The 22763-nt window shown below is 37.9% G+C and overlaps 1 protein-coding gene across 1 annotated transcript; it reads left to right on the top strand.

Annotated features, from left to right (window-relative positions):
- The first annotated feature begins 1082 nt into the window (after positions 1-1082).
- LOC110542745 (selection and upkeep of intraepithelial T-cells protein 1-like) lies at positions 1083-15612 on the top strand. Its single transcript, XM_021629268.2, has 7 exons — positions 1083-1158; positions 5922-6269; positions 8013-8294; positions 12016-12126; positions 14031-14138; positions 14801-14923; positions 15407-15612. Exons 1-7 carry the CDS (start codon positions 1083-1085, stop codon positions 15610-15612), a joined length of 1254 nt encoding a protein of 417 aa, XP_021484943.1.
- Positions 15613-22763: the final 7151 nt, after the last annotated feature.

A 22763-nucleotide genomic window follows, 5' to 3' on the forward strand; every position in this document is an offset into this window, starting at 1 on the left:
GACTGAGGAAAGCTGTAGGCACAGAGCCGGGCCCTGCAAAAAAGGCTTTACTAATAGCACCCATAATAATGGAGAAGTTTGGGAATTTCTCCAGAGCTAAGATAGAGACCTTAACCTCTGAGCCATCTGAGTGTTGGAAATATAACATAGGATAAACATACTAGAATCTGTACACCTAAAGAAGCTAAGCAAGAAGGAGGACCCTGGGTAAGATGATCAATCCTCGTCCAGAAATGGAAATGGGATGGACATAGGAAGAGGGAGAAAACAGGAAACAGGACAGGAGCCTACCACAGAGGGGCTCTGAAAGACTCTACCCAGCAATGTATAAAAGCAGTTGCTGAGACTCATAGCTAAACTCTGGGCAGAATGCAGGGAATTTTATGAAAGAAGGGGAAAATAGAAAGACCTGGAGGGGACAGGAGCTCCACAAGAAGAGTAACAGAACCAAAAAATCGGGCACAGGGAACAGACTGATACTCCAACCAAGGACCATGCATGGACATAACCTAGAACCCCTGCACAGATAAAACCCATGGTAGCTCAGTCTTCAAGTGGATTCCTGAGTAAGGGGAACAGGGGCTGTCTCTGACATGAACTCAGTGGTTGGCTCTTTGATGACCTCTCCCTGATGGGGGGAGCAGCATCACCAGGCCACAGAGGAAGACAATGCAGCCAGCCCTGATGAGTCCTGATACACTAGGATCAGATGGAAGGGGAGGACCTTCCCTATCAGGGACATGGGAGGAAAAGAGGAAAAAAGGGTGAGATGGAAGGGGATGAGGGAGGAGGCTACACCTGGGATACAAAATGAATAAATTATAATTAATTAAAAAAAGATAGAGACTGCCTACTTCTTTAAAAGTCGTCTCAAATTCTTATTTCAACATTTGAAAAGCCTCTATTATACTTACAATTTTCTAGAACTGTCAGAAATGGTAAAGAATGACACAATTATACAAAAGTCTTCCCCTATAGTGACCTATCCATGTACTCTTTTCCCCTGTGTCTGTCTTTCACTTCTGCACATTTATTAAAGTTTCCATTCGTTTTAACTTGACTCCTTGTTTTTAACAGGTGCAATGGGATCTACAGGACTATGTTTTTATGGACACTGTATTGTAATGTTCCTTTTTCAGATGATTACATCAAGCTCAGGTATAAATCTATCACTCACTGTTATAGCTTTAGCAATATCAACTGTGCCAGGCATAGTGACGAGCAATAACACTGACAGGACTAGGTAACTGTATTAGTTACTTTTCTACTTCTGTGATTACATACCACAACCAAGGCAACCTAAAAAGAAAACACTTAATTGGGCTGATGGTTTCAGAGGATTAGATCCCATGATGATGGAACAAAGGCCTTGTGGCCAGAACAACTGAGAGCTCACGTCTTGACCAGCAGAGTTCACACTGGGACTTAAACCAACCTCCAGCCACATGCAGCTTTCAACAGGACCAAGCCTCCTAATTCTTCCCAAATATTTCCACCAACTGGGGACCAAGTGTTCAAACACACGAGACCGTGGGGCCATTTTCAGTCAGATACAGTAGCTGCATGGTTAGGAATCGTGCGTCACTCTCTACCAGCAGACCTTCTGTTCTTAGATTTGTGTCCCGTTCTTGGGGGAAAACACAAGTGAAGAACATCAGATACTTGCTTCTCAGAACCAGTATTCATATTGAGCAAACATGACCTACATACTACCTTTACACTGAGGAAATGGTTCCGGATGTGGATTCACACGGGGATCAAAGGGAGTTATCACTACAATAAGAGGAGGAAAGTTGAAGCCTTGATCAGTGGTGCACTTTGAGTTTGCAAAGGAATTTGCGCAGTTGATCTATGGACTCTTTGGAAGCACATAAAAGGAAAGCGTGAGGCAATAAGTGGCACAGAAATGTAGAATGTTCTAGTAAGAGCTGCATGTTAAGCGATAAAATTCTTATTGGATCATATTTAGTTGGGTCTCATATTTGGCTTGGTCACTTCACTACAAATGTGTTTTCACATAGTCTTGAGCATAACTGTGAACATAGCTGTAAATATATTTCTATGAGTAGAGCTGCTGGCCCATGTTTATATTTTGCTGTTTTACTATGGTATTGAAAATGTCATTCTGCACTGTTGCCGTATATGAGCTTGTCAGGTAGGTATCATAAGTGTCAAAATTGTTTTTGAATCTACTGATGAAAAATTATAGTCTCTGTTATTACACTTTCCTCTTGAATTAATCAATAATGCATTTCTATTTCAAAACCTGCCATTTTTTCTGAAGTGCGTTTATGTCCTATTTCCTTTGCATTTCTGATTTTCCCTTCTTTGCTTTCTAACAACTCCTAATATTAAGATTTAATTTATTAATATTAAATATTAATTTCTCTTTTCTGTCTTATCCAAGTATTCTGTCTTAATAAAATTCAGAAGAATTTCTAAATACATTTGACATGTGTAAAGTCTTTTTTTTCACTTTTTATTATTTTGTTGAAGACAAAGTTTCCCTAGCTCTCAAATATGTATCATTTTCTACTTTTAACATTTAATCTTTAAATTTTTATTAAAATATTTCCTACGATAGGTTTTGGTCATATTCCTTTCTCTTCCCAACTCCTCTTAATTCCTTCCCATCTCTATTCCCACCAAACCTTATGTTCTCTCTCTATTTCTCATCCTCTTTATGGCCTCTACCATCAGAATAGTTTTATAAACTTCATTTTCAGAAGATCTTTGGGTTTATAGGATCATTTTGTATCAAATACACACAGATTCAAAATAGTATGTCTACCTCGCATGTGTAGATTTTCCTTAATTATTAACATCTCTGGTTAGTGTGATATATTTATTACAGTTAAGTAATTATACATAGGTTATTATTAACAAAATTTTATGTTTAAATTAGAGTTGATAATGGAATAATATTCTTTGGTTCCTAGGCCCTGATGAAATGTATATTGATCCTACTTTGTTTACTTTAAAACTAAGACTTCTCAATTCTGAAATTGCCTAACAACAAACTAAAGTCATAAATATCTAATTATTTAAAGGGAAACCCATGAAAGCAGATTTTTTTAAGTAAAATATAATTATATTATTTACCTCACTTCTCTCTCCAACCCTCCCTTGTATCTGTCTCCCTCATTCCCTCTCAAATTCTTGGCCTCTTTTTTTAAAAAATTGTCATAAACACACACAGATACATTCACACACACTCACTCACACAGGAATGCATATATAAATAAAACTATTTAGTTCATTTTGTTTTGATGATACATAAACGCTTTCATAGCGTTTATACTTGGTATTGGATTACCAAAAAGGGGATTCCTCTCTGGTCTAGACTGTTCCTCTTTTAGTAGTCATTAATTGTTTATGGTTATTCATCTAAAGCTGGAACTCCAGGAGATTTTTCCACATCCACATTGCCATGTCGCCTGGTACACTCATTGTTCCTGTCTTATCTAGGTAGTTACATTGTTAATAGTTCATGGATGTAGGTTTCTTGTCATATCAATTAGACACAGCCTCACAGCAGATTTCCTGTTCCTCTGGCTCTTACCAACTTTCTGACCTCTTTAACCAGATGTTCTCTGAGTTTTATTTATATGAGCTGTGTTGTATATGTGGCTGAGCACCCCAAGGTCAGTTGCTCTCAGCATTTTGACGAGTCGTGGCTTTCTGAAGTGGGCTCTTTAGTCTGCAAAAAGAAGCTTCATTGATGAGGGATGAGGGATATATTTATTTCTGTGTTTAAGCATAAACATTTAGCGTTCAGTTAGGAGTTACAATGAATTAGAAAAGTGGCGGTAGTTAAAGCTTCTGTGCAGCCACGGGCACCATCAACAGTATAAAAAGGAATCCACAAAGTAGCAGAGAATCTTGGCCAGCTATTCATTTCCCAGAGGATTATCATGCAGAGATACTAGTTACTCAGAGAACAGAAATTCAAGAAAAATAGCCAAATTAGAAATGGATCTGGACAGAGAATTCTCAAGTGAAGAAATCAAAAAGGCCAAGGTATATCTCAACAGTGTTCATCATCCTTAGTGATTAGAGCAATGCAAATCAGCAATGCAAATCTCATGCAACTATGAGATTTCATTTTCCCCCTCTTAGAATGACTAAGAGCAAGAAAACAATTAACAGCAAATGCTGGCGGGAGTATGTGGGAAAGGGAATCTTTCTTCATTGTTGCTGGGGTTGCAAACTAGTACAGTCACTTTGGAAATCAGGGTGGAGAATTCTCAGAAAAACAAAAAACAAAACAAAACAAAACAAAAAAACAAAAAACTACTATACATCCCAGTTCTATCAGTCCTTGGCATGTGCCCAAGGACTTGCTACCCTGCTCCACAGATACTTGCTCATCTGTTTTCACCGCTCTATTTACAATAGCTAGAAAGTGGAAACAACTTAAGTAATCCTCAAGTATTGAGTGGATAATGAAAGTGTGGCACATATATACTGCGGTACACTGTTTGCTCAGTCGTAAAAGATGAGATCATGAACTTCTCAGAATAATGAATGGAACTGGAAAAATTATATTGAGTGAGGTAAGCCTGACACAGAAATAAAAGTCACATGTTCTCTTCATCTGAGGTTCCCAAGCTCAAATCTTCAGATAGAATTCAATTCCCCAAGGAGTTAAAATATTTTTTAGCAATGCTCAGGCATTATAATTGTTTTTAAATTGTAATTATGTAATCAGAATGTTACATTATCCTATGTCCAATAAATATACATCTAAATCCCCATTTTTTTTTTTCTGAAGTAAAATCTCTGATTTCACTTTGTTTAATTATACATAATGTCTCAACAGAAATAGCAGTATAGCAGACACAAGCATTTAAAGAATAAATTCATTCGTCAAAAATATAACTTATTTCGTTGTAATTGGTCTAAATTTCTCTCTGAATCTACACTCGCCCTTCTTTTTTTTTTTTGACTTTCTTTTTTTATTTTATTTTTTTTTATCAGTTACATTTTATTAACTCTGTATCCCAGCCGTGTCCCGATCCCTCATTCCCTCCCAGTCCCTCCCTCCCTCCCTCCCTCCCTCATCTCCACCGTGCCCCTTTCCAAGTCCACTGAAAATCCCCATTTTATGCAAAATAATCTGTTATTCTAAATATCAATTTGTCTATTATACATTGGCACTTGGAACTGTTTAGCCTCAAAGGAGACAATAACTTAAATTGATGCAATAATTTTTATCAACTCAGAAAAATAAAAGAAATGATTGAAATTTAAGAAAGTTTTCTGTTGGAAAATCAGAATACTAAGGGTATCAACTATTTTTCCCATTCAGTAAATATGACAGGACAGAAATGAGAAACTATAAAAATGTCTTCTATTCCCAGACTTAATTTCACTCAGCGACTTGATGTCAAAGTTGAGAATTTCTGAATCTTTAACCAAATAAAATATGCTATAGCCATGTAGTATCAAAAGGGAAAGCAACAACAAAAATATGTTTTGTCAAAGGAATGCTTAATGGGGTAGACTGTGATAGTTTAGTATATCTTGTTGAAAATCCTGAAGACAGATGATAGAATTCTATGGTAAGAAATTATAGTGAGTGAAAGAGGGAGATAAATATTCAATGAGGAAGAATTAAGCAGAAACGAACAAAGAATTACACAGTTCAAGAAGCTCGGTGTAACTTTTCCAGAGGAAAAAGCTTAAATTTATACAGCAGTTTATTATAAAGCGCATCAACTATTAAAATCAGTTAAATGAATAAATTATGATATACTTGAGATTAAGTAACCAATTATAAATACAGGGTGACTTTCCCTGTACTGTATTGAGGAGAAAGAGGCAGAGAGGAAGGAGGAGGGGGCAGAGGGGGAGCAGAGCAAGAGAGTGATAAGTTATATCCTGTCACTACTACTTTAGGTTCTTGATTTCCTTCCCAGAACGATTCACAGTGACTGGCCTGGAGGGGCCAGTCTTGGCTCCATTGGGTGGAAACCTTGAACTCAGTTGTCAGTTGTCCCCACCACAACAAGCACAGCACATGGAGATCCGCTGGTTCCGGAACCTGTATACAGAGCCTGTGCACCTGTACAGAGATGGTAAAGACGTGTTTGGAAAAATTATCTCCAAGTACGTGGAGCGGACAGAACTCCTGAGAGATCTGATTGGTGAAGGCAAAGTGACCCTCAGGATCTTTAATGTGACTATTGATGATGACGGATCTTACCACTGTGTCTTCAAAGCTGGTGATTTCTATGAAGAGCACATCACAGAGGTCAAGGTCACAGGTAGGCAAGGATCTTTCTGAGGGTTCTATAAATCCACATTCTAAATCCATAGGGATCTGAAGCTTAGAGAAATTTTCAGTGTTTCAGTGTCTATAACATATACTTGATTATCAAGATCAGGATCATGAATTTTGATTTTTATTTAGATCAAAAATAAAATTATGGTTTTGTACACATCAAGTCTATTAATAAATTCTGTTTTAGGTTTACACAGAGTGCCAGATTTCTAACTTATCAACAAAACCTTTTTAGGTTTGTTTTATCCCTTTAGTGATTTCAAATAACATGTTAATAAAATTTGTTATTTACTAGTGACTTAAACTTTAAAATAATTTTCCTTGTGCTAATTTCTATTCACGACTCTCCTTAAATCAATTCACTGAATACTAGTGTGAGAATAGTTTTCCTGAATCATTGGTTCTACAATTATATAATATTTAAATTTGTCTTCTCACCCTGTAAATTGTATGAATGACAAAATAATGGCAGGAAAGTGGGGAATTAAGGCAAAAAATGAAGTAATCTGTGCATTGGAAATATGTGTTTTGGACTCTAAGCTCATAGGTAGTTAATATTTGTGAACCTCATGTATTTTTTCCAACCCAATAATTAAGAGCTGACCTAAAGAATGTGACGTGACTAATTAATTTTATACTTTAAAGCACGGTGTGTTGGTATGGGTCTCTGGTCCCTGTACACAGGAGATAGAAGTAGGCATCTCCATGAGTTCAAGGCCAACTTGGTCTATGCAGTGCTCTAGTTTTGTCATGCCTTTGTAGAGAATTCCATGGCAGTAAGGATTGCATAATAAGACACTGTAATAGAAAAAAAGCAAGCAAGAAAGAAAGGAAGGAAGAGAGAAAGAAAGAAAGAAGAAAAAGAAATAGGAAGAAGGAATGAAGATTACCACAGCAGAGCAATATATTATATGTATATATATTCATAAATATATAAAGATATATGCATATATATTTAAATCAAGTACCTAAAATTAGTCACTCCCTTCTTAAATATCACTTGTCCCCATTTTAGAGGTTTAACCATCTCATGTATAAAGTGGGACTATCAGAGAGCAAATATATTCAATAGTTCTTTTATATCAGAAAGTTTTGTTAGAGTTCTTTTGGCATTAGGTTAAATCATAATTGTTTCCACATTTTAGGCAAGTCCTATATCCCAGATAATGTCCTAACATTTTCAAAGACAAGAACTTGATCCAAATTAGTATATAATGTATTTTGAAGATATCAATATATTAGTCATTTCATATGGAATATATTGTATGTAAATATAAACTGTATACACAGGCTATGGAATTGAAATTTCGACCAAAGACTCAGAATTGCATTATGATATTGTTGACTTCATTATTTAATATTGTTGAGGTTCAACAGTGACTAAGTGTTGACTATGGAGAAACATTTTAAGCCACATTTTCTATGAGGATATAAATATTGATTTTTGTTTATTATTATATTTCAAGGATCTAGGCCAGTCTCAAGTTAGTAAAAAGTAAATATTTTGAATGAATCAGTAGATAAATAGATAATATAGAACTTATTGCTAGTGGTGTACTATGACTTTCTATCAGGTTCTCTCCTATTTTGAAAACCCACACAATCAGAGCCCTTACCTTTTAAGTTTTAGTAATCAAATAATATGTGGGAGAGACCTTTTATTTTCTGCTCCATTTCCCCTTTCATTCACTTTAAATACTTTTCTTATTCCTGTGTTCCCGACCAGCCGTAAACTTACAAGTGCAGATTCACGCGCACCCTCCAACTACCAAAGGTGTGATAGTGGAGTGTCAGTCTGGAGGTTGGTTCCCAAGGCCGCTCGTGGAGTGGAGAGACAGCAGAGGAGCCGTCATTCCAGCTGCATCAAAATCCCAGTCACAGGATAGAGACAGACTCTTCAACACGAAGATATCCCTTCTCATTAGAGATGGCTCCTTTCAGAAAGTCACTTGCTGCCTTCAGAACCCTCTCACAGGCCAAGAGGAAAGGACAAGTGTTATCCTATCAGGTAAAGTCTGTATATTTGTTCCTCAACACCAGCCATTGAAGGATGATTTAAAGCGAAACAGATTCATTTTCTTTCATTACTTGGCTCCCCAACCTCTAATTTATTTTGGTTTTATTCACCATATTGTTTTACGTTGATTATTCTCTTTTCCACATTCTTTTGTTTCATTCTTTTGTCTTTTTTGATATTGGAATTCTATGGCAATTTCAGAAATTTATTTGGGGGAATTTTAGGTTTGTCTATAGTGACACATAATCATACCTATCCTTTTTCCAACTTTCAGCTCCCCACATATCCTCCTCAACATATACACACCCCAACTCTATGTCCTGTTTGTTAATAATAACCTACAATGCCTAGTTAGTGCTTTCTATAGGGGCATGGCTGTGTGGCATTCACTGGACAGATGGAAACCACTGAGAAGCCACATCCTCAACAGAGAACACATTACCTTCTTTCAGCAACTACCTCCTGCAAATAGCTCCTCAGTTTGGAATGGCACCTAGAGATCACTTAACCCCATTTATGTTGGGGTTTTGATGGGCTTGATCTTCTAAAGGTCTTGTACAGCTGTTGTGTGTTCATGAGTGTGTAATCCATGCCATTTCCAGAAGTCATCATTCTATAGAACCCTTCCCTATCCTCTGGCTATTACATTCTTTCTGCCTTCACTTCTGAAGTGTTCCTTGAGCCTTAATGATGATGAGACTAATATAGATATCATATTTAGAAGATGTGTAGCCATTATCTTGTTTTCAGCATCGTGATCATTGACTACTTCTCATTGCAAAAGAAGCTTCTCTGACCGAAGCTGAGAAGAGTCTATTGTTGTAAATATAACTACTCAATCACTGAGAAAAATAACAGTAGAAAGTTTCTACTGATAATGGTGCTTATGAGTTTCCATGTCTTGGATTTTTGAGCAGGAATACAATATCAGGCATGAAATTCCATCCTGTGGAACAGATCTCAAACAAGATCAGAAAGCAGTTATCTTATTATAGTTGTGCCAATATTGCTTTAGCAGTCACATCTTGCCTGACACCTCAGTATTAAATTATGCAGAATTCAGCACTAGGTAAAGCCTTTGGTGTCTTTTCTCTCCCTGCCTCCTTCATAACTTCCAGTTCTACACACGCTAACCAGCATGAAGGAAGCTTGATTGATTCACTGCCTTCCAAATTACACTTCATACATTCAGCTCCTCTAAAAATAATCTTGAAATAATTCTTGATTCCTCTCTTTATGGGAAAATGAAAGATCTATCCAGAGTTAGAGTAATCCCAAAGCAGAAATTTGATTCAGGGATCCAATGACCTAGATTCAATCCTGAATTTCAAATAGAAAAACAGATAAAGGACTTGATGGTGAGTGCGGTGAGTTTGATCTCAGGGAGTCACATGGAAAAAAAAAAAGAACCCACAGGTAGCACTACTAGCACAAGTAGTATTCTGATCATTTAATGTGCATGCATGATCACACCACAACACACACGTTTATAAGCTGAGAAAATTTAGAAAAAGATGTTGATATTAATACATGACATGAAACTTTAATTTTAGTGTAACCAAGTTTGAAGACAAATCTGATGGCTGTCCTACCAGTAGCATCAGATGTTGTCAGATTATATAAGAGAGTGAACCAATGAAAGAGTTGAGAGTTTTTGAAGAAGACGCCATGGGAATGGTGGCAAGGAAGCTGTTGTTTTATAAGGACTAAGAAGGGCTTCATGTACCGCATGGTACAGGGCGTTTGCCAGACCTATGCTCCCAGAATTTAAGATATACTGAGATATAGAGAAACTCAGAAAAGAACAAGCCGGAGAGAAAAATGGAGTCAAGTTGATGACTGGATTCCTCAATGTCACTTTGGGCCATATTACCCCTGCTATGTATCACACATGCTCCTATGCTTTTAGCAACAGGAGCCTGGAAGTTACCCATTGCTACTCTTTCCCATGATTAGATATAATCAACCGATGAAGGTAGACTTATTAAAACAATAGCAATAAAATATCACTCTCTGTTCAAGTCCCTGAAAATTTTTTTTTCAGAATAAATACCTCACAGTTTTCTGTATTACTTTATCTGATCAAATCTCCTAAGACCCTCCCTTGTCCACATAAATATATTCACAGGGATTCTGCTGCTTCTCATTCATGGAGTCTGATTCCTGCTCGGAGATCTTCACTCTGGGTGTCTGTGACTCCTAGCGTGCTGTAAATTCTACTTACTTTCCTGGTTTCTTTTACCATTTTATGCTCAACTATTAACCGTCCTATTAAAGACTACTTATGCAAAACAACCTAAAATCATGCAATCTGTCCCACCCCATACCCGGGATTTTGTTACTTTATGATTTCTTATTCATTTAGCATTATTTCCTTTTAACGTACTGTATAACTCAATTCTATTTATTATCTCTTACCTACTTATGTCTCAAACCCATAAACTTTTAGTCTTTGTTGGTTGGATATACTGATGTGTGGAAACTTTCAAATATTGCATATCCTATTTATATAAGTGAATTAAAATAAAACTTAGAGTGTGCGCTATAAATTGCCAGATAATCATGCACATGTCAGTGTTTATATGTGTTCATAATGCCAACGAGAGATTGAGATGAAGGGAGGCATGTTGAAAACACAAGAGAATTATATAGGGATAAGTCACTAACCAGTTTAGACAATTTAGTTTCTTAAAAATATATATTCATTTACTTTTCATTCAACTTCTTTTTCTCATCCAACTAAATCTTTAATAGAAAAGTAAATCTTTATACTATAGAAGTGTCAGAAATAGGAAGATAAATAATTTCAAGATGGAAACATTTCAATAATCTCTTATCCTTCCAGAGTTCATAGAATATCTATCTATCTATCTATCTATCTATCTATCTATCTATCTATCTATACATATGCACACACACACTTTCACAAACATATATATGGATATGTGACATACTGTGTGTATAGAAACCCACGCGTTTAATGTACCTATAACACATGCATATTTTAAAATAACAGGTAAAGGGGAGATACTATTTATTTACAATTTGAGTGAATCATGCAAAGCATGTTTTATGAGTCAGTACTTCCTTAATGATGATGTGCTGTTTTAAACCATGTTTGAGGGTACAGATACAACACGGTTGGTAGAATATTTCCCTAGAATACACAAAGCCATGGATTCAATTCCTAGTGCCACATACACTGGGCTTGCCAGTGTACTCCAGTAATCCCATTACTAGCGAGGTAGAGGCAGGGGGATTAGGAGAACAAAGTCATCCACGTACAAATTCAGTACTGCACACTGTATGGAAACTTACACAAAGGACTGGAAGATGGCATTAGAAATGACCTTATCATCATTCCTGGAAACCTGTGCTTCAGTCATAGGCAATGAAAAGGAACAATTAGCTCTGCCTCTTCGTTTTCACCAAAGAAACTCTTGAGAGGCAATGGGAGGGAGTACATAAGATAATTGTCCTTATTTAACTTTGCACTAGTCTCAAACTAATTCACGCCTGGTTTAGCCTTACTCTAGACATGCCATGCTTTTCATGGGGGCAATGATAATTTTCTCCAAAGTGTACTATATCTAATGTGCCAGAGATATGAGATCTTGAATAGGAACCTGTCTTGCAAGTTCATCATTTGTAATTGAATGAGTGGAACATTTGACGTTTTCTACATTTTAATATTTGTGATCATCTATTTCAGATAAATTTTTTTCATGGAATAAGATTTGGAAAATGATTCTAGGCATAATACTACTTGTGATGGTGTTCTCCATTTTGGTTTCCAGTTGTCTGCTACATCAAAGACATAACTGTAAGTAGGGTTGAAGGGTGAGCGACACACAGTTGGAGAAGGGGAAGGAGCTAAAGCTGTTATAAACCTTGCTTTGCAGACCTCCCTGCTTAAAGTGCTCTAATGTTCTGTGTTATCAGTTACATGTGTGTCTAGCTATTTCTTGTTCCTAACGTGCCTTGTCTTTCTTATGGAGCTGTTGACAATATGTTTGGGAAATTTGGGTTTCTAGAACCTCCATCATGTTGGAATTTTTATTTTGTCCTCTTGTGACAAAGACACCAAACCAACCTGGAAAATGTTTTAGAAATCAATGCTATTTTTGTGGATTTATCACTTCACTCCAAGCATCCAATTGCCTTGTCTGGGGTAATGTCCTCAACTGTACTTGATAAAGTGACTACACAGAGGGGGTACTAATTATGACATCAGGTTATTTACTTATTATAGGAGAAAAAGTTTGCATCCATTCTCTACTGTGCTGCATTCAAGAGAAGGATTTCCCCCAAAAAATATAAAATGCAAAAGAAAACAAACAAACAAACAAAAACCCAGCTGTCTCAAATTTGAGGGTATTCTCTACTTTAAAAGCCTTAAATATAGATCCATTTTGGGAGAGCACAATTAGGCATCCTAGATCTCCTTCCAGTTGTAGTTTAGCCATCAGTTATGGAATTCAGTCTTGTTGGTTTTATATACTTCTGAAGTTCCTATATTTCCTCTTACCATTGAAAACTTCTAGTCTGAGCTTGCTAGTCTACTCAAGCACTCCTGTTTTCTACCACAGCCTTTACGGAATATATGAAGGAATGCCTGAAAGCCATGTGGCCAAGACAGGTCACAATTTTACTATTCATGGGAATGACCTTGAACTTGGGTTGTTTTTTTTCAACCCCCCAACACTAAGTTTATAAGTGTGTGATGCAAACATGATTTTAAACAATGCTAGGCATGGATCCCAGGGCTTTGTGCATACAAAGTAAACACTTTATCAATGACATCTGCATACTGTTATTGCATTCTTTAAAAACTAGGTTTAAAGACAAATGTGTAGAATGTGCTTAGAAAGTTTGAAGGCTCAGTTAGTTAATTGGCATTTGTATGTTTTTCTTCGAGACACATGATTTTGCTAGCTCTGTCTGATTATCTAGGATTCCAGTACAAGGCATGATTTCTTCTTGTTGAGTAGGCCATGATGCTAGTTATCACTGAGGCATGCATGCCAATTTTCACCCCTGGTCTTCTCATGCCATATGCACAAACACACACCTGTGTGTTGTGTAAAACAACTATTAATTAAAAATAGTTCATGAATATGAAAGAGATAAGTAGGGTTTGGGTAACATGAACATGTTTAGAGGGAGAAAAGGAAAGAGGGAAATGGTGAAATTATATTATGTAAAATGTTTTTAAAAAGCATTTTAAAAATGCTTCTGTGTGTGTTTCACATTTATTCAGCTGTCAAGGGTTAAACGTGGTTTTCCAGAAGCTCTGAGAGATTTACAGTGAAAACTATTCCTAAATAGAGTTTTACTGTAAAATTCTCTTCCCATTATTCAACTGTTTCTTACTGTCACACTTCAAACCCCTAACATTTAACTAACTTTGGTTAGTTAAATGGATCATTCACAAGGAGGCAGTATTAATTTTGTAATGAGAATTTTTACATCACAGACTGATTGACAAGAGGGAGCAAAGTAAAGATGAACTTCTTTCTGGAGGTTTGCCAGTCTCGGTCCAGAAATCCTTCCATCCTGTAAACGGTTTTGCCCCTCCCTCAGGTCACCATCAGTTCTCCAAGCTTCAGTTGTGCTATGTTCTGATGAACACAAAGAGATGAAATCAGATGACAGCCTTGCTTTCTGGATATAATTTCCAAACAGAACCTTTACACCATAACGAGTGATTATAACTTTGTTCTTCAGATGATTTCAGGAAGTGGGATGCTCCTTGGGTGATAGGAATATTAATAATGACATCTTCAGTGGTGATTGTCATATCAAGCATGGTGTATTTACATATGAAACAAAGAGGTGAGTACCATGAAGTGTATGAAAACTTCTAGTAAATATACTTTTCCCAATGTCACTGGTTAGACATTTGGCTAAAGAAGAGGGATGCTTGCATAGATTGCAATATCAATTGGCCTCTCAACTTTTTAGTCCTGAGCTATAATTTGGTCTTCAACTTTATAGTTGTAATGGAAGCTATATTAACAACTTTAATGAAATAAAGATGGGATAATTCAGTTATAGCCCTCCACACAAAAAAAAAGCCCAGTGTAGAAGTCACAAACTTGAACTGTATTTTCAGTAATGTTTTTTCATTAATTTTTCTCCCTTGATGATTTGCACACAGAATAAAATCAAACTAGAGTTAATACCACACACAAATTCATGAATGTGTTTGTTATATGAGTTGTCCTTCAGAATGTTGTAGACAGTGTAAGAACAAGTTGTAAAAAAATGGGTGGATAATTTCCTTGGTGAGAATGAAGTTACCCTTTTATCTCTTTTCATTAATTTGGTTTGAAGTCTGTTTTGTAAGATATTGGGATATCTGAGCCTTCTGTCCTGTCCCACACTCACACATCCAGAAGGCACAGAGCAGTAGAACCTGAGAAGTGAATCATAGGTCTGTAATCCAGCTGTGCCTACTCTGCTGCAGTCCTCCTAATTTTTGGAACTCTCCCCAGTTCCTGTTTCAGATATACATTTTGAATTGGATACTTTGTGGTTGGAAGACATAAGTGTAATCTTGTGTGCGCTGATGGTTTCTGCCACCATGCTCATTTCCTATATGTACTTCAGATTGAGAGGTAAATGGGATGAGGAACGTCAGCTCATAGAATGTGTTTATGTGTGATGTCAAGATGTCTTAAAGCTTAAATTCCTAGTCACCGTATCTTAGTTTTTAAAAAAGAAAAGCACAACATATGTGTGGTCTATAAAGGCTTTCAGTTTATGTTCTTCTCAAGGATTCTGGGGAATATAGTTATAGAAATGTTTGTGTCTCAAATGTTAATGGCATACTCAGATCTGATTGTGACAAATGTATCAGGGAAAAGTGGAAAGACTGCTTGTTTGATCCGTTCTCTGAAAACTTGGAAGGTTTCTTAACATTGCATCTCAAATATTAAGGTCCATCTTCACAACAGTGCCATGAGAGGGAGCCCACCCCTGACATTGTCTGGAGCGCAGGATCTGTAGGTCGAACAGCCGAGGGTCCTAGAATAGAACCAAGCATGACTGGCAAAAATGTTACTGAAATGATGCCTAATGATATTCTGCTATAATCATAGATTGGTCCCAGCATAATCATCATCAGAAAGGCCTCACCCAGACACTGATGGATACAGATGCAGAGACCCACAATCAGACATTAAGCAGAGTCAGAGAATCCCGTGGAAGGGAGAGAAAAGATTATAGGAACCAGAGAAGTCAAGGACACCACGAGGAGACCTACGGAATCAATGAACCTGGGCTCACATGGGCTCACAGAGACTGAGCTGCCAACCAGGGAGCCTGCATGGGACTGACCTAGGCTCTCTGCACATGTTGCAGTTGGGTAGCTTGGTCTTCTGGTGGGCATCCTAACAGTGGGAGCAGGGGCTGCCTCTGAACCTTTTGTTTGCTTTTTGGGAACCTTTTTTCCAACTGGGTTGCCTCAACCAGCCTTAATAGAAAAGGAGGTACCCAGTTTTCCTGCAACTTGATATGTCATGGCTGGTTGATATCCATGACATGTTTCTGAAGACAACTGGAGGATGTGTGGATGTGGGGGGGGGGCAATAGGAAGGATTAGGAAAAAGAGGGAGGAGGAAATGTGGTCTGGATTTGTAAATATAACTTAATAAAGTAATAAAAATGATGACAATGAAATGACATAATTTCTTCTATGAGAAACATGCATGTTTTCACAATCAATGGGCCAAGAAAATTCCCAACCCTATCCTCATTTCTTGGAAACATTTCCTAACTTATGCCCAAAACTAAATGCCCTGCTTTTATTGCACAACATATTGTCCTTACGCAAACAGAAGGAGATATAGAAAATGTAAGCAAAGACAGAAATTTTCAACACCTGTTTATTTGATCTACCAATAACAGTCATTCCATGTTTTGCTTTGTCCCTGGGAGGCTTTCCAGACTCTGTTGAGCACGGAGGTAGGAGGGAGGGAGAAGAGTCCAAAATGGGTGGGGTCTGCAGGACTCCAGTCCTGTTGGGGGTACTGGGTTGGGGGAGAAGGCCTTCTTTGAGGATTTTAGCTCTTCCCCAAGAGAGACAAGAAAAAAGGAGTGGAGCAGTTCAGGCACTGGCAGGCAATGTGGCGAGGAGCTGCTCATTGGCAGTCAACAGCAGGAACTCAGGCTCCTCAGGTTCCAGAACTAGAAGATGGGCAGGAGATCAGACTTTGATGCTGGACCAGGTTGCTGTGGCCACAGTGGTAGCAGCTGTGAGAGTCTAACCCGCAGGTGGGTCCAAGGGTCAATGATGAATGTTTCAGAGAGAAAGGGAGAGGGAGAGGAAAAGTGAGAGAGTACGGGAAAAGGAGAGGGAGAGGGATGGAGGGAGGTAGGAAGAGAGAAAGAGAGAGACAGACAGAGGGATGATGAATGCTTCGGAGAGAGGGAAAGAGAGGAGACAGGGAGGGATGCTGGAAGAGAGACAGAGAGAGAAAGACAAAGACACACAGAGAGATATCTCTCAAAAACATTCCAGCTCAGTGAAAGCAGCCACTCTCATATGATCTTTGGTGAAATAGTTTGTGCCCTTTCCATTTATCCAAGGAGGAGAGGGATGATATAAACCTGGGTCAGTGGGAAGAGCATGTGGGGGTGAGTGTGTTCCATTTGCTGAGATTCAGATGCTGATGATGCTTCATTTGCATGGCACGAAATTACAGGTGCAGGGCTGCATGGCTGACTACTGATACCCACCAGTTTGGGGGTTGCCAGATTACATGCTTCTGCTCCATGGCAGGCATGGAAACAGGAAGGGAGCCATCCCACTCCTGCTGTTCTCAGGATGAGATTTTAAATCTCTAGTTTGAGACTTCTGGGGTTTGAACACCCTCCACCTCACCAGTTCCATGCCAGTTCCTCTGGTGGCACAGTCCACATGTCCCACAAATAACCTACGATTCTAAAGTATGACATTAAAAATGTGCACATTATGTTGTAGGTGGTGATTAATGTTTACTATTGATATATCTTCTGGTAAAGCTGCTGTTAATGCTAAAGAGCTGTATGACCAAAGCACCACACAGAGACTAGGTTTATTTAGTTAACCTAGAACACAATGCTGGGCAATACTTACTCCCTCCTAAACCTCCAAGGTCTCATAGTTTCCTAACATTTAGATTTTACCCATTATACTTGCTTTTTGTGAAATCCTAGGTCTGGTTCATTCTCCACATAGTTCCAAGATCCCCTCCCAGTTCGGCTCTCCTAGCTCTGCCTGCTGCCCTTTTTTCCTCTCACTCATTTTCTGTCCTCTGGCTCCTCCTCTCTCCTTGCTCAACATTGTGGCTAGTTGCTTTATTTTGGCCTGTTTATACAAAGTTGAGACAGGATGCTTAGAATAAGTATCACAATGCAATATCGGGATTGAAACCAGAGGGTAGAGGGGAGAAATCAGCATTTGGATGAAAAAGGGTAAGGTGTATACATTTCAAAAGAACATTATACCAACAACATTGTTAATAAATTGTAATTTTTATTGCCAGTAAACTTTCCCCTAATTACAACAAAAAAGCTCTAGTGAATACCTGCAAACAATACAGAGAAATTATTAAGCAAAATAGACCCATAGACAATACTCAGGAGAATAATGTACAGCATTTTTGTTTTTGCATCCCTGACCTGGTTTTCTTTAGGATTTTTGTGAACATTGCCAGTATATAGTTGGAGAGGCCAAAATGAGAATATTCAACAAACCACAGCACTGATGATCAAATTTCAACAGGTGGGAATTTCCAAATGCAAGAGATATGAGTACACACGCTGCAATACAAATTAGCAATCCTGTATCAACCTTCTGCAAAGAAAAGCAACTCCTTCATTATCCTTTATTTCTGTTAGTATTAGTGTATTCACTTTACAGCTTGATAGCAGCCCCCTCCCTCATTTCATCCCAGTCCCAACCTCACCTCCTCACTCCCCCATCCCCTTCTCAGAGAAAGGAAGGCCCTTTAGATAACAACCCACACTGGGATATCAAGTTTCACCAGGATGAGGCACATCTTCAGCCATTGAGGCCAGACAAGGTAGTCCAGTATGTGAAAATGATCCAAAGTTAGGCAACAGAGTCAGAGACAGCCCCCCACTCCAGTTGTTAAGAGACCCACAAGAAGAACAAGCTGCATATGTGTTACATATGTGTGGGGAACCTAGGTCCAGTCCGTGCTTGCTTTTTGGTTGGTGAAGTCTCTGTGAGCCCCATAGCTCCAGGTTAGTTTACTCTGTAGGTCTGGTGGTATCCTTCATCTCATTGGCTCTCTCTATCCATCTTCCCACTCTTCCACATGACTCCCCTAGCTCTGTCTATTGTTTGGTTGTGGGTTTCTGTACATGTTTCTATCAGCAGCTGGATGAGGCCTCTCAGAAGATACTTATGCTAGGCTCCTTCATTTATAGTGTCAGGGGTTGGCTCTCTCCCATGGGGTGGGTCTCAAGTTGGACAAGTCATTGCTTGGCCATTTCCTTGATCGCTGCTCCGTCTTTATCCCTGTTCTACTTGTAGAAAAGACAAATTTTGGGTCAAAGATTTTGTGGATGAGTTGGTGTCCCCCTTATTCCAATGGAAGTCAAGCCTGGCCACAGGAGGTGGCCTCTTCAGTCTCCATTATCTCCTGCTGTTAGAAGTCTTAGCTAGAGTCAGCCCCATAGACACCCAGAAGCCTCCCCCTTCACAGAGATGCAACCACCGCCACTGATTTCTATTCTCTCTCCCAGTCCCCTCTCCCCACTGCATCCCTACCCCCGGTCCCCTCCCTACCTCTCTCCCACCCACCTTCCTCCTTCCAACTATTTAAGATGTCCATTTTATTCCCCCTTCTGATTGAGATTTAAGCATCTTTCCTTGGGCCCTTCTTGTTACTTGGAATCTTTGAGTCTGTGGATTGCAGCCTTGTTATCCTGTATTTTCTGGCTCCACTTACAAGTGAGAACATAGCAACTGTGTCTTTCTGAGTCTGGTTTACCTCACTCATGATATTTTCTACTTTCATCCATTTACCAATAAATTTCGTGACGTCCTTGTTTTAGATAGCGGAGTAGTATTCCATTGTATAAATGTACCACATTTTCTTCATCTTTCCTTTTGGTATTTTCCATTCTTAAGGAGCATCTAGGTTGTTTCTAGTTTTTGGCTAGTAAGAAAAAAGCTGCTATGAACACAGTTCAGCAAGTGTTCTTGTGGTGTGGTGGAGCATCTTTTGGATATATGCCCAGGAGTGGTATAGCTGGGTCTTGCGGTAGAACTATTCCCAATTCTCTGAGAAACTGACAGATTTATCTCCATAATGTTTATAGAAGTTTGTACTCCCACCAGCAATGGAGGAGCATCGCTATTATTCCATCGCTCTTATTCCTTGCTACCATGTGTTGTCACTTGAGTTTTTTATCTTACCCATTCTGATGGATTTAAGGTGAAATGTCAGGGTTGTTTTGATTTGCATTTCCCTGATAACTAAGGACATTAAACATTTTTGGTTGTTGTTGTAGATGAACATTTTTATTATTGTTAAAATGGCTATATGATTACATTTGTGAAAAAAATAATAGACACAGAGAAAATATGTGTAGATTATATTTCTTATTATATAGGTCAGATGAGTCAAGTAAATGCACAAAACTTTTATGCTTATTTTAAACTGAGAGGAAAATACATTCAAGTTATTTGAAGTCAAATTTGTAGCAATATCTACCATATATACACATTAACAAATTTATATGCATGAATTATAGGTGTATGCACCTGAACATACATCCTGTCCTCTCAATAAGTTTAACTTGGAAAAATTTAATGCATAACAGTAGATATAACAAAATGATTACTATCCCAAACAAAGAGGAACATAAAGAAAATGGTGTTGGGGCTCTGGAAACTAACCTGGCTTTTAACATCAAAGAGATACAGAGATAGCACATCTCCATCCATTGTCATTTTTTTACCCACTGTACAGACCTTTCCAACTCCTCCACTCGGATGTTCAGCGAGAGAAAAAAATTTCTTTAAGTGTTTCTTGGACATTGCTGATGCCTTTGTTGAAAATTCTCTGTTTATCTCTGTACTCCTTTTTTTTTTTTAACTTTTCATCAATTACACTTTATTCATTCTGCATCCCCCCATAAGCCCCTCCCTCCTCCCCTTCCAATCCCACCCTCCCTCCTCCCTCTGCTTGCATGCCACTCCCCAAGTCCACTAATAGGGGAGGTTCTCCTCTCCTTTCTGATCTTAGTCTGTCAGTTCACATCAAAAGTGGCTGCATTGTCCTCTACTATGGCCTGGTAAGGCTGCTCCCCCCCAGAGGGAGGTGATCAAAGATATGAGAAGATGGAAAGATCTCCCATGCTCATGGCTTGGCAGGATTTACATAGTAAAAATGGCCATCTTACCAAAAGCAATCTACAGATTCAATGCAATGCCCATCAAATTACCAACACAATTCTTTACAGACCTGGAAAGAAAAATTCTGTACTCCATTTTTAATTAGATTATTTGGTTTGTTGGTGTTTACTTTCTTGGGTTCTTTATATATTTTGGATATTAGCCCTCTGTCTGATGTAGGGTTGGTGAAGATCTTTTCCCATTCTGTAGGCTAATGTTTTGTTCTATTGGCAGTGTCCTTTGCCTTACAGAAGCTTTTCAGTTTCATGAGGTCTCATTTAGTAGTTGTTGATTTTAGACCCTGAGCTGTTGGTGTGTCAATGAGTTCAAAGCTGATCTCTATTTTATTTTCTATTTAGTATTTTTGGTTTTATGGTGAGGTCTTTGATCCCCCTGACTTGAGTTTTATGCCAGATGATAGATATATATCTATTTGCATTGTTCTATAAGTAGATATCCAGTTAGACCAGCACCATTGGTTGAAGATGCTTTATTTTTATCTATTGTAATATTTTGGCTTCTTTGTCAAAATTCAAATGTCTATAGATATGTGTAGGTATATTTCTGTGTCTTTGATATTATTCTATTGACAAGCTGTCTGTTGCTATGTAAGTACCATGTATACCTTCATACAGAAATTGGAGAGATATCATATTAGGAACTTAACAGACATAAAATTATTTTTAGTTGAAAAGATGTAAAAGCTTACTACTATGGTTTGATAATTATGTGAAAAACGAGAAAATTATTTTCAAATCTACAATGCTTAGAAGAGTCTTCTAATAATAGTAAAGTAATAAAATAGTAAAAATAATAGTAAAAGAATTTCAATACTGGAAATTGAAATATAGAATTTGAAATATAAAAGCTATTCAAGTCTTGGTTTCTTGAATATATTCACATTAAAAAATTAACTGCTATATGCTCCAAATATAGCATTCTAGAACATGCGCACAAAGCACTCTATATCCTGCTACAGAGACACTTGCACATTCATGCTTATCATTGCTCTTTTCACAACACCAGTGGGATTGAGTCAGCCTAGATACCCACCAACACATCAATGGATAATGGGAATGTGATTTATACACATACAAGAGTTTTATTCACCCATAACAAAAACTGAAACTGAAATTTGTAGGGAAATGGTACACCTGTAAAATACTTTATTAAGTGAAATAACCCTAGCTTAGACAGACAAATCCCACTCTCTTATGCAGATCCTGACTTCTAATTATTATTATGTGCATTGAGGTAGAAACCTGTGGGTAGAGTTCAAGAAACTAAAAGAAGAAATGTGAGATAAAAGGAAAACAATGTTTTAAGTGAAGGATTGAACACATTTGGTATGAAAATGGAAAGGAAAAATAGAAATATCAGGAAGAATTGAACACTGGAATGGTGTGAAAAAAATGGAATGAAAGCTGGACATGGGGGAATCAAACAAAACTAAGCATGAGTGAAAATGTCATATTAAAACCTGTTGCTCTGTAGGCTAATTAAAATATAGAGATTAAAACTATTCATGTTTCCTTAGACATGTATATGATAGTAGACCAATGCTAGCAGAACAAGATAATACATACAGGAAAAGCACATGTAGAATAAAATGAATAGGTATATATTCACTTATAAAGTGGATATTAGACATATAATATTGGATAAACATACTAAACTATGCACACCTAAAGAAGCTAAGCAAGAAGGAGGACCCTGGGTAAGATGATCAATCCTCATTCAGAAAGGCAAACAGGATAGACATTGGAAGAGGGTGAAAACAGGGAACAGAATTGGAGTCACCACAGAGGGACTCTGAAAGACTCTACCCAGAAGTGTATCAAAGCAGATGATGAGATTCATAGCCAAACTTTGGGCAGAGTTCAGGGAATCCTATGAACAAAGGGGAGATGAAAGACCTGGAGGGGACAGGAGCTCTACAAGGAGAGCAACAGAACCAAAAATCTGGGCACAGGGGTCTTTTCTGAGACTGATATTTTAACCCCATGATTGGAGATAATCTAGAACCACTTCACAGATGTAGCCCA

The sequence above is a fragment of the Meriones unguiculatus genome, chromosome 12, assembly GCF_030254825.1.
Source record: "Meriones unguiculatus strain TT.TT164.6M chromosome 12, Bangor_MerUng_6.1, whole genome shotgun sequence".
Classification (NCBI taxonomy): Eukaryota; Metazoa; Chordata; class Mammalia; order Rodentia; family Muridae; genus Meriones; species Meriones unguiculatus.